The sequence below is a fragment of the Salvia hispanica genome, chromosome 6 (assembly GCF_023119035.1).
Source record: "Salvia hispanica cultivar TCC Black 2014 chromosome 6, UniMelb_Shisp_WGS_1.0, whole genome shotgun sequence".
NCBI classification, from domain to species: Eukaryota; Viridiplantae; Streptophyta; class Magnoliopsida; order Lamiales; family Lamiaceae; genus Salvia; species Salvia hispanica.
Genome location: NC_062970.1, coordinates 1,701,049 through 1,713,387, shown reverse-complemented (window position 1 = coordinate 1,713,387; position 12,339 = coordinate 1,701,049). Strand labels below are relative to the sequence as shown.

Sequence of the window (12,339 nt, the reverse complement as noted above, 5' to 3'; positions counted from 1 at the left end):
AAAAAAAAAAAAAAAAAAAAAAAAAAAAAAACAACAAGATGCAGATATTCAATTTATTTTTAGAAGAAACAAATGAAAGTAAATAGTGCTGAACAATTTCTAGTTGTGGGCAGCCTTACATGGAGTAGCGCAATTCATCAAATTAAAATGAATGGAGTGCTCTAGATTATTTTTATCTCTCGTTCTAACTCAAATCACATCACATTGCCACCTTAGTCTATCTTGATTATAGATTTTTTTTTATCCTATTAAATAGGGGCGTGTATTTGGACATCATATTGAATTTAAGTATAATCCGAAATAATTCAAAAAATATAATCTAATCATAAATCTAATTCCAAAAGGCCTGCAACGACACATTCGAAATATCATGTAAAATGAAAATTCAAAAATTTCCGAAAAAGTTAGTTACATACATTTCATTTAAAAAGGCTCTATATTTCTTAGAGAATAACACAGCGAAAACATAAACAAGCCAAAAATAGGGTTATGATCAAATAATAATTAATTTAATGCAGATATTAAAATTAACAACAAAAAGACTTATGTAATTTTAAATATCAACACAAAGACATAAGTATATCAACACAAGACAGTTAATAAAGTTATGTCTTTGCATTGATAATTTTAATATAAAAAATCGAAAGAGTTATAGATTCTGTATTGGAAAATAATTTTACTATAATGCCACCGCCAAAACATATTCAGTAATCAGTGGCGGACGCAGGAATTTTTTTCAGTAGCGGCTCCATTATATATACGATCCCTTCGCTCCCCAATATATGTCCTATTTTGATCCGACATGGGTTCATAAGAAATATTTTCACTTATTATCGTTGCACTTTCATTTTATTTTTATTATTTTTAGTAAATACACCTTGCATTCTAAAAATTTAGACTTTGGTTCCAAAAAATTTGGCTAACTTTTCTTTATATTTTTTTAAAAAATGCAGAGTTGAAAAGAAATCACATAACAAACAAACGAATATGTGAAGTAATAGCATAGAATAAAAAATCACAATTATAAATCTATGAAAATTCATAAATATTTTTTGTTTATTGCAAGAAACTAATTAACAAATACCTAATTAAAAGAATGAAACAATTCATATTCCTATTCTTTTACTATCCTCGAATGTTAATAAAGAAATTAAGAATGATAAAAAAAAATTATGCATAATTTAACTAAAACTGAAGAGAAAAGAAAGAATTATAAAATTGAATAGTAACAAAAAAAAAAACAGCGGCTAAAAAGAATTAATGGTTCTAAATTTCTAATGTTGAATATGATAACTGTGTCTGCAGTAATGCTATATTTAGATGACAAGCTCTAATTACACAATTATAACATTGAAGAAAGAAGAGAGTTAAAACTTCTGACCTGGAGATAAAGTCTGTTACTTTGTGAAGTAAAGCCCACCCTTCATCTTCGGTTAGAAATCTCAGCTCGTAAGGTTCAGATTGTTGATTAGCAATATTCTTATTGCGAGTGGTGAGAATTACATTACAATTCGGCGGAAAAGCTTGCCTTATGATCTCCCAATGAACATCTTCCCATATATCATCTATCACCACCAGACATTTCCTCCCCTTCAAAAAACTTTGAATTCTTGTCACCAACTCATCGATCTTCCATGCCATCAATCTGTTTGACGCTTTCTATCAAGTTGTTTCAAAATATCAGCGAAAACCGCCTTAGGTTGAAACTGTTGGGTGATGCAAACCCATGCCCGGGCATAAGATTGGAGGTCTGCGTGGTTGTAGACCTTTCTGGCGAGAGTAGTTTTTCCGAGACCACCCATCCCATATATCTTCACTACTCGTCTCTTTCTCGTTTCATCCTTCACCTTGGAGACCAAAAGCTGGATGTCTTTCTCCATGCCCACGAAATCATGCTCAACCTCATGAGCATACGTCTGTCTCAACAGTCGCTGCTGCTCATCTTCCTGCCTCGAGAGAGATGAGCTTTCTTGTCCCAACTCCGACTCTAACTTGTTAGTGAGCTCGGCCAGGGCTGATATTATGTGGCGAGCCTCTTTCCCAACCTCATGGACACTGATGCACTCACACATGATGCAAATGTACCTTTTGAATTTATCCTTGAGGCTCCTCCGCCCTTCTTCCCTTTTGGATTCAACTTCAAAGGCATACGTTTCAAGCAGATTCTCAGCTTTGAAAGCAAGATCTTTGAGTTGGGAAATGTAAAGCTTTAGAGTTGGAGAATCGCGTCTCTCTCTGTCAGCTTTCATCAACAACGCATGAATGCTTCTCAGATCTGCTTTGACTTTGTCAACATCACCGCTCACACTAACCAGAAACTTAGTTTCTTCAACCAGCAAATCACGAAGGATTTCCAGAAACACATTTGCAACAGATTCTGCCATTCTACTTTTGCCCTGCTTTTGATCAGTAAATTAGCAATGCGAAGATCCACAACCACTTAGTATGAACGTAGTGGGAACACTGGAAGTTGGCAAGCTTATTGATTGTGATATTTTAAATTTGATATCTTATCTGTATCCACGTTGTGGGACCTCGGAGTAGGAAGGTAGAAAGCATTTGATTTCTGTATCGTCGTTGTGGGTCCCATTTTCGACAAAGAGGCCGGTATATTTGTTTTTTTCAATAATGGGAGGCTGGTACATAGTTTCTGGGAAATAGATTCTCTGCTTTGCACATCACCTGCTGTGCCATTTCTACTTTTACGCGCACAAGTTAATAAAAGAAAAAGAAAAAGAAAAAGAAACGTACCTGTGTTTCATTCACAAACTAATGTGTTTTGAAGCAAAACTCTTACTGTGCATAGCTAGGGATCCTTTCCCTATTTTCTTCTTCTCAGTATTACATTGGTCTTTAAGTCTTTCATAACACTACCCAGGACTAATGCCAATACAATAGGAAAGTGAATAGACCCGTGATTCAACCGGTATACTAGACTAAATTCTATATATTCTATATATAGCATAATATATAAGTTAAATAGAAATGATAAATATAATTTAATACTTCATATAACACTATAATTTAAATTTTATTGGTGATAAATATAATTTAAATATAGATGATAATATAATTAAATACTCCATATAATATAAATTTAATTAAAATTCAATGAATTAGGTAAAATTTAAAGGTAGACGATACTTGTGCATCATACATAAAATTATAAATTTTGTGAATGATAAAAATATAATTATAGACCATGGATGTTAAGTATAACTACATTATATGAAGGATAAATAAAGTAATCATATACAAGTACTCCATTGTGCATAAAATTATTTGCATATAAAATAATTAATTAGTTTATAATATACCGTATATAATTAATATGGTAATTGTAATGATTACTTATCTATTTGTATTGTATATATAATAAAATTGAAGTTCGTGTTGTCCACAAAAAAGAAGGTGGTGGAGTGGTTTAGGAGCCCCAAATTTTTAATAAAATTCTGAAAAATTCAAAAATTGGTCCGACTGGTTTCCAGTCCAACCGGCCAGCCACCTGGTTCAAAACGGCACAACCTTCTCACGGTTTAATAGCATGAATCGGACCGGACCAAGCATAGGTTCGCATCCAAACCGGTTGGTCCGATTCAGTTTTTAAAACACTAAATAAGGCCGATAGATCTTTTCGCATCAAAACAAAGGGCTTTTGTTCTCTTCGTGGCTATGTCATCATCAGAGATAATGGATCATTGTATCGATTAATATCCCCTAACCCTTGCACATATTTGATCAATTGAAAATTTAAAAATTCAAATAACTAGGAACATCATTTGAATTTTGGGAAGATAAAATGGTACTCCCTCCGTCCCAAGGAAGATGACCCCTTCTTTGGGCGGCACATGATTTTATACACTTTTATTTTGTGTGTTAGGTTGAGAGAATAAAGTAAGAGAGAGTGAATAAAGTAGAGATAAATGAACTACTATTGTTAGTAATGGGTCATCTTGGATGTGACAAACTAAAAAAGAAAAGTGAGTCATCTTTAATGAAAAGGAGGGAGTATTTTGCAAAGAAAAATTGAATTTCATCCATAGAGATAATGAATTTGAAAAGCACTAATGAGACATAAAAAATTAACAAATAGGTATTTATAAGTGAAAAAAATGATAACTCATCATTCGGAGCTTTTCTTAATTGATTTCATCAATATATCAAATGCAATAGACTTATCTTCTCTATTATTATAAGTATTTAAATATATTCTCTATTATTATAAGTGAGACTCTGTTTTGCACAATGTGAAATTGGAATTTTAAATTTTAGGGTTTAGAAGTTGAGTTGAATGTGGGAGGAAATGAATTAGGTTTTATGTGTTTCTTGTCCAAACTGCTGTCAATCCTGAATCAGTATGGAGAATAATGATAGATCATACAAGATTGAGCTAGTTGAAACTGAAACATGCTGTTGTAAGACTGTTTTGCTTGCACAATGTGTGCTTCTTAAGCTCCATATTATTATAAGTATTTAAATATCTTTTATGGGCTTTTATGAAGCTCCATATTATTATAAGTATTTAAAAATTATCATAAATGAAAATATATATATTTTCGTAGGACAGATGAAAATGAAAAGTGTATATATTTTTATGGAAGAAAAAGAATACTCCCTCCGTCCCAAGGAAGATGACATCTTCCTTGGGTGGCAAGAGAATTTATACAACTTTATTTTGTGCGTTAAGTGGAGAGAGTAAAGTTAAAGAGGGAGAATAAAGTAGAGAGAAAAAGTATTTTCATTTTTAGCAATGGATCATCTTGGTTATGACAGAGCAAAAAGGAAAGTGGGTCATCTTCAATGGGACGGAGGGAATATTATTTTAAGATATAAGTATATAAAAGTTTTACTCCATCCGTCCCAATATATTAGACCTCTTTCTTTTGGGCACAAGAATTTAAGAAATGTTATTTAGTGATGTAAGTTGAGTCGATAATAATGTAAATTTTTATCATAAATAGAAATGACTCAAGTGATTCGATTTCTATTGCAGATGACTACTACTTAATAGAAATGAGTCAAGTATATTGGAACATCCCCAAAATAGATGGGTGAGTACTACTTAATTTTGAGACCGAGCAGTGTACAAGTGATTCGATTTCCAATTAAATACTAGTATGTGACAGCTATAACCACGTTGTGGGACCATTATTATTTCAATAATTCAAGTGAGCAGTTGGTTTATAGTGTCTTAACCACGTTATTATTTCAATAATTCAAGTGAACAGTTGGTTTATGGTGTCTTTTCTCTTTCGTCAGTTTATCTTAGAAAATCTCAAATAATGTTTTCGAAAGGGCATCCAATCTATTGAAAACCTTATTTTTGAAAAGTCTCCAATTTCTTACCTTGGACAAAATGCAAAGCACATTATTATGTAGATCTAATCTAAATATTGTATTCCATTTAATTAAATTAGTTAACTAAATTAATGATGTACAAGCTTGAATTTTATAATTTTTCAAAATTCTAAAAATTAAAAAATGGAAACAAATGACAATATAAATTGAATTTTCCTTTACATACAATAATTAATTTAAATACAATACAAAAATACACTATAGCATTTGCTTCCACAATTTCATTGAGAGCTTCCTTTAGAATTTTCCACATCTCAAGATGTAGTTTCCCAATTTTAACCATGTGCCTGAATCAGAGTTGGTTACACCACTCATCAAACTTGTGTGTGTTTGGTTGGAAAGATGAGTCACTATTTTTTGAATTTTGGTCAAACAATATTAGTCTAGTGTTTGGTTAGGGCTGGGGAAAAATACTGAAAAAATGATATATCGCTTGTATCGTATTGAAAAATATCGAAAAATTATCGAATTTTCGATATATCGTAATTTTCGATATGATACGATACCGTATCGTGAGTTTTCGATACGATAAAGATATGAATTTCCTTATATCGCGATATATCGTTTTATATCGAAAATACGATATATCAATATTTTATTTTCGATATATATCGATATTTAACGATATATCGAATTTCGGTACGATATATCGATACGATAACGATATGAAATTCTTTCATATCGATATTTTCGATACGATACACGATACAACGTTTTCGATACGATATATCATATCAACCCATCCCTATGTTTGGTAGGAGTAAGTGATGGAACACTGAACTTTTTACTTTGAATTTTAATCTCGTTATTATGACAGGTCCTCTTTTACTCTACGAGGCTACTAAACACTTCATTTTTCTGTTTTGAATTTTAATCTCATCCACTGAATAACAACACTTTTTTCATCTCGATTTTATATTGGTATAATTTTATCTTAGCAACACTACCAAACGAGCCTAGTTAACTAAGAGCCATCTCCAAAACGAAAGGTAAATTATAAATTATAAATTATAACTATCATAGTTATCCTTATTCAAAAGGAAAGGTAAATGAGAAGATATCATATAATTTCAAGGAGTTTTTTACCTTTCACTAAAAGAAGGTAAAAGAAAGAGAAATACCAAGTTAACAAATCCTCAACAGCAAACTTTTAGCATATATAATATTGAATCATCTAAAATTGGCTGTCACTAATTAAATAAATTCAACCAAGAAACATTGAATACAATGAAAATTGAAAACCTAATTTTTGGATAAAAAGACAACTACCATCAAACTCACCTCATTCCTTCACTTCTAGTGATTCACTCATGCTCTACAAGTGGTCTTTTCAATATCAAGCAAAGAAATTGAAGGTAATAAAAGTTTAGGAAAATGAGAGGCGAAAGAAATTTGTGTTTGAAGATTGGGATTAAAGAAGAGTAGAAGACTATGGCTTCTCGGTCATTGTTTGAAGGACTGAGGCACAAATTTTAGTACTCCCCGTGTCCACCAATATAAGACCAAGTTTGATCAAATATGAATTTTAAGATATGTAATAGAAAGTGAGTTGAACGGGTTAGAGGAAGGTCAATCTTACTTTTATATAGTGTTAGAGTAGAGTCCATTTTTGGTCTTACACATATGGTTATTTTATGAATTTGGTCCATAATATTTAAAGTTTTGATTTTTGAATCCTGAATAAACTAAAATGGTCCATTTTGAAAGACATTATCACAAAATTAACGGTCAATGCAAAACTAATTTTTGACATAATTAGAATACTAATCTTAATTAATTAAAGACTAAAATCCATTTTGATCATAAACGGATGGTCATTTTATAAAAATATGTGCCTTAATATGAAACAAGTGGACAAGAGTATAAATTGTCCCAAACTAAAAACACAAATACTCCGAAACCTATTTTTTTCAATTTATACTCGATGCATTTTTATTTATATTATTGCTTTTGTTCGATGTCTATACATATCTTTGAGATTTAAAAAATATTAATCCGAAATCCGAACAATAAGAGTTAGCCTTGAAAATTTCTAACCCGATATATTGCAGCTTTATTAACCCCTACCAAATTAGCTTGCAAATCTGTTAGCGCGGACCCAATTAACATCTCGTATAGGCATGCCCAAGTTCCAACAACAACTATTCGAAGACAATATTATTCGTTTCACAATGACCCAAAATCTAAAAACAAAATTAATGCTAATTTATCTAAAAATACTTTATTAATCAGTTGCAGCCATTTTCTTAGGATATCACCAAACCTTGTTCGCACCATCCAGCCGGCCGGCCGGCACTCTTCCCCCATTTTTTCCCCTTCATCACTTCTCTTTCCCAAAATCAAATTCACTTGGAAGAAAAATGTCGACTTGCATTATCTCCCTCAAAACACTCACTTCTCACACCACCCTCAAATTCCCCTCCCTCCACCGCCGCCGCTACTGCCACGCTGCCGCCGCACCTTCGCCGCCGACGCAGCATCTCCAGATGCTCGGCCAATCCCAGCTCCAAAACGTCGTCGTACTAGAGAGCCACTTCACCCCTCCCACCACGAAACACGAGATCGACGACAGCCCCCGCCTCGCCACAGGCTTCTTCCTCCACCCCGACCTCCTCGCCACCTCCATCCACTCCGTCGCCTGCCTCTCCCCCTCTGATCACCGCGCCGAAATCGCCTGAACCCTCGCCTTCACCCACCGCGGCGCTGTCATGCTCACCACCCCCCTGCCCTCAATTTCTCCGAAGGCATCGCCCTGCTCCAGGTCCTGGAGCAGAGCGATGAAACTCCGCCAGTCTGCAGCCGCAGCTGCAGACTGGCGGACTCGCCGCCGCAGAAGGACGATGTCCTTGTGGCGGTGGCGAGGCACCAGAGCCTGGGGCTGGCGATGGTGGTGGGGAACGCGAGGGGGGAGAGGGGCGTGGGAGCGAGGGCGGCGTGGATCGAGCATGGATGGTTCGGGGTGGGGATCGGGGATCCGGAGCCGGGGAGTTGAGGGAGGTGTCGGCGTCGAAGATTATGGGGAGTCCGTGGTTTAATATGGAGGGAGAGGTCGTCGGGGTTGCGTCGTGGGAGGTGAAGGACGAGGCGGATCGATTCTCGGTGGGTTTCGCGGCGCCGGCGTCGAGTGTGAGAGCAGTGGCGGAGTATGTGACGACGAAAGGGAGGGAAGAACCGCTTGTGATGGATAGTTGGGTCGATGGTCATGTTTATTATGAACGACAAGATCATAGTTAACGATTTATTGTGTTTCTTCCACTATTTAGTTGCTATTTAGCTCGACATTTTTAAAAACTGAATTACTACTATATTTCAAATCATCACATATTTCAACAAAAGAAGAAAAATTGCAGACTTTGATTTATAATTTAGTTTTTAAGAAGTGTGGAAAGGACCAAAAGTTGACTATTGACTAACGGTGCACCTATAATATGGCAAAATGGACGTCGAACCTCGTTTCGCTCCATTGTGGATTCTCCCGTAAGGATTCTATCTAAGAAGTTAATTTGATTATGTGATATTTTAATTAGACATAGAGTAATTATAATCTTAAAGTGTAATTTTGGAATTATGAAACATACTCAATTATACTACTAATAATTATATGATGGTAAGAGTAATTATGTTTTTAATACAGACTAAAGTCAAATTTTGATCCCTACATTTGTCCTAAAATTTTTTTGGTCCTACACATTAAGTTTGTAATCTTTTGATTCCTAACATATTGTTTTGCTACATTTTAGTCCCAAACAAGATCACAAACTTGATGTATGGGACCCGAAAAGAATTTTCTGAAAAATGTACAATGCAAAATTGGACTTTAGTCCTATATTATAAGTAAGTTATTAAATTGATCAAATAGTTTCACTGGTAATTTTAACAAAAACTAGTTATTTAGACCGAAAGAATATGTTTGGAGCTAAAAGATACCAAAATAATATGTTAGGGACCAAAAAATATCACAAACTTAATATATAAGACTAAAATAAATTTTTAAGTGCAAATGTAAAGAACCAAAATTGGACTTTAGTCTTTATTATATCACCAATTAATAATATTATGAAAATCTTAATACAATTATCAAAATTATGAATCATAATATTATTATGTTCTCAATTGGTAACTTATTATACAAATTTGAATATAGATATTAAAATTAGTATTATCACATTATCAATTTAATTAAAGAAATCTCACTTCCATTATTATGTCAAATAGATAAGTAAACGTGGAATCATTTTCAAAGGATAATCTACTTCAACAAAAATTACTCTTATTTCTAAAGTTTGTGGGTGATAATTAGATAAATGGATAGTGCAAAAATGTATTTTGAGCAAGTGAGGTGTCCTAATTATGAATGCAAGCTGGTTAATTAAGTGGATTTTTAGGAGCATTAATTAAGCTCAATTATTTTTAACACAAAGGTTCAACATTTAGACTATCTGCGAGAAAGAATAAATCTTTCAGAGAACTCAAGGTAGTTGTTACGGATCAAGATATTAGGAGTCGATATAAAAGTTCCAGATTTGGTATAGAGTTAAAGAAGTAGCATCCATTGCATTTATAACCTTTTATTTTTAAAGCTTGTACATGCATATAATGGGAAAAATGTCCGCTGATGGGCGTCTTTGGTCTTTGCTTTGGTCTTTGGTCTTTGCTCCTTTTATTTCATTCAACACTGCATTCCATCATCATTTCTGTGTGGGACTTGGAATGCATCTGCAGTGTTGTTTCAGGTATAAGGTAAATCTCTATGTAACATACATTTTGGTTTTCTTTTAGGCACAGGTTTGTCAGTGTCCTGTCGTCATATTCCACCCTTCTGAGCGTTGGTTTGATGCGTATATATTCTAGTAATACAACATTGCCATGCAAGATTGTGTTAACTGGTTTCTCAACACAGATAGTGTGTGGAAACTGATGCCATGTCAGCATCTAGAAAATTTGATATCTCCAGTAGTCCTGATAGGCCATTGTATGCATCTGGCCACCGTGGTTCCTTTGGTACCGCCTCACTGGACAGATCAGGTAGCTTTCGGGAGAACTTGGAGAACCCACTTTTATCAAGTCTGCCAAGTATGACAAGAAGCAATGCATCGGTAACTCAAAATGATGTAGTCAACTTCTTCCATTGTGTGCGTGTTGATCCAAAGTCCATGGTCGTAGATCATAAGTTGAATAGGCCAGCAGATTTCAAGTGGCTTGCTAGTGCTGCTGTTGGCATGCCCCTGGAAGATTCTCTTCCGGCATCTTCGAAAAGCAAACATCTAACTTCCCCCACACTGGACGACCTCAAGACGCCTAAAATCTGGTGTGCGGGAAAGTGGTACTAAAGCTAGGTAATTGTTACTAATCTTAGCCCGTCCTTATATTTCTTACCCATCTTAAGTGAGCAGCATATTATAATTTTCCACCTTCATTAGGGGACGCGTGAAGATATTCAATGACTGTTTATCAGTAGTTAACAAGTGTTTCCCTGCTATTCCATCGAGAAAGAGATCCCGGCTGGATGCCTTGTCGATTGATCGTTCAGCATCTGGGGTGGGTGTTGGGAAAAAGGGATTGCAAAACCATGCTATTTCAAGTGGTTTTGAGCTGGAGCAACAAAAGTATGAAGGAAGGATAAAGAATGTCATACCAAGCAAGCGCACTCGAACTTCTATGGCTGATGCAAGTGGGTTTGTGGTCATTTCCTTCCTTCTTTCTTTCCCATTGTCACTATCTGTTCTTTTTCTTCTTTGTTTCTCTGTGAAATTTCCAGAAAGAACTCTGTGTTTTTCTTAAAAAAGGAATCACTATCCCTATTTCTTATGTTTAAGATTTTAAAGGAAAAATTATTCAATTCAGTATATTGAATGACCTGCATGCTTCTGTCAAATTTGGACATTTCTTGCCTATCTGGTAATCGGGTATTAATCGTTTTTTTGTTTACCCACAATATTCTTTTCTTGAATTGATGTTGGACTTCCGTACGTACCTGATTGGAATTGATCACTGAAACCATTTTTATTGAAGGCCTGACTTTATATTTTCTTGCATTTAGATGGATGCACGTGCTAATATCCTAGCAAGACCACCTGCAACTATGGATAAGGACAGGGATGCTGTAAGAATCTCTAGTTCTAATTCAGTTCAGGGTGAGGATCAAACTATATCCATTGCTGTTGATGGTTGGGAGATTTCCAAAATGAAGAAAATGCGCACGAGTAAAAAGGTAGACAATGCTGGTAGTTCAATGAAGACAAAAGCAGTTGATGGTTATAGGGAACCTAAACAAGGAACACATCCGCGTCTAATTCCCGAAGCCCGTTCAAGGGTGGCTGATTCCTATGGCTTCAGGTATGCCGCGCTATAGTTCTGTTGTCAATGATACTGCTGTGATAACAAAATGTGTTTCCAAAAAAAATTTACTTCATTGTCTGTCTGGTGGATGTATATGCAACTCTTAAGAATAATAAGTTCCCTTTCTACTGGTCTAATGTGTATATCTGTATGTGAATGATGTTGGGGTGAATTTGAGTTTTATCAATTGAGCATTACTGCTGATCTTAGCTGAGTAAGATGGGCAATTACCTAGGATTATATTTGGCTTTGTTAGTGTTTGTAACTTTGAACAGCTAGCCGTCAGAAGAGAAAATCTTGCAAATTTCAAAAAAACATTGGATTCTAAAACCTGTTAGGATGCTAATGTAGTTTAACCTGGACCGTGTTTATTATAGTAACCCCTGCACAAAGAAGAGGAGATGGATACACTCCAATCTCTGTTGATGCATCATTACAGACTGGATAACTATTTAGGTTCGGTTGATTATGATGTTGGGGTGAATTTGAGTTTTATCTGTGTGATCATTGTTGTTGCTGATCTTAGCTGAGTAAGATGGGTAAATATCTAGGAATATATTTGGTTTGTTAGTGTTTGTAACTTCAAATTGTTAGCCGCGAGAAGAGAGAATCTTGCAATTTTTCTCGAAAACCTTGAATTCT

At 34.8% G+C, this 12,339-nt stretch overlaps 2 protein-coding genes across 4 annotated transcripts; one reads left to right on the top strand and one right to left on the bottom strand.

Moving 5' to 3' along the window:
- Positions 1–1,640: 1,640 nt before the first annotated feature.
- LOC125193487 (putative disease resistance protein At1g50180) lies at positions 1,641–2,384 on the bottom strand. The gene has a single exon (XM_048091281.1). It carries the CDS (start codon positions 2,382–2,384, stop codon positions 1,641–1,643), a length of 744 nt encoding a protein of 247 aa, XP_047947238.1.
- Positions 2,385–10,111: 7,727 nt separating this feature from the next.
- Positions 10,112–11,915, top strand: LOC125192981. Of its 3 annotated transcripts, none has more exons than XR_007171508.1 (3): positions 10,112–10,694; positions 10,779–11,033; positions 11,399–11,915. XR_007171508.1 is itself a non-coding variant. In XM_048090670.1 (3 exons), exons 2-3 carry the CDS (start codon positions 11,017–11,019, stop codon positions 11,708–11,710), a joined length of 336 nt encoding a protein of 111 aa, XP_047946627.1. In that variant the 5' UTR covers positions 10,112–10,694; positions 10,779–11,016; the 3' UTR covers positions 11,711–11,915. The 3 variants fall into 3 exon arrangements, 2 of the variants coding, with proteins under 2 accessions (XP_047946627.1, XP_047946626.1); XM_048090670.1 differs by having other exon boundaries at positions 10,779–11,040; XM_048090669.1 differs by having other exon boundaries at positions 10,114–10,694; positions 10,779–11,029.
- The last annotated feature ends 424 nt before the right edge of the window (positions 11,916–12,339 follow it).

Coding starts and splice junctions, on each gene's coding strand:
- LOC125193487 (XM_048091281.1), bottom strand. CDS start 2,384: ATGGCAGAATCTGTTGCAAATGTGTTTCTGGAAATCCTTCGTGATTTG.
- LOC125192981 (XM_048090669.1), top strand. CDS start 10,985: ATGTCATACCAAGCAAGCGCACTCGAACTTCTATGGCTGATGCAA. Junction 11,030..11,398: donor AACTTCTATGGCTGATGCAA/GTGGGTTTGTGG, acceptor TCTTGCATTTAG/ATGGATGCACGTGCTAATAT.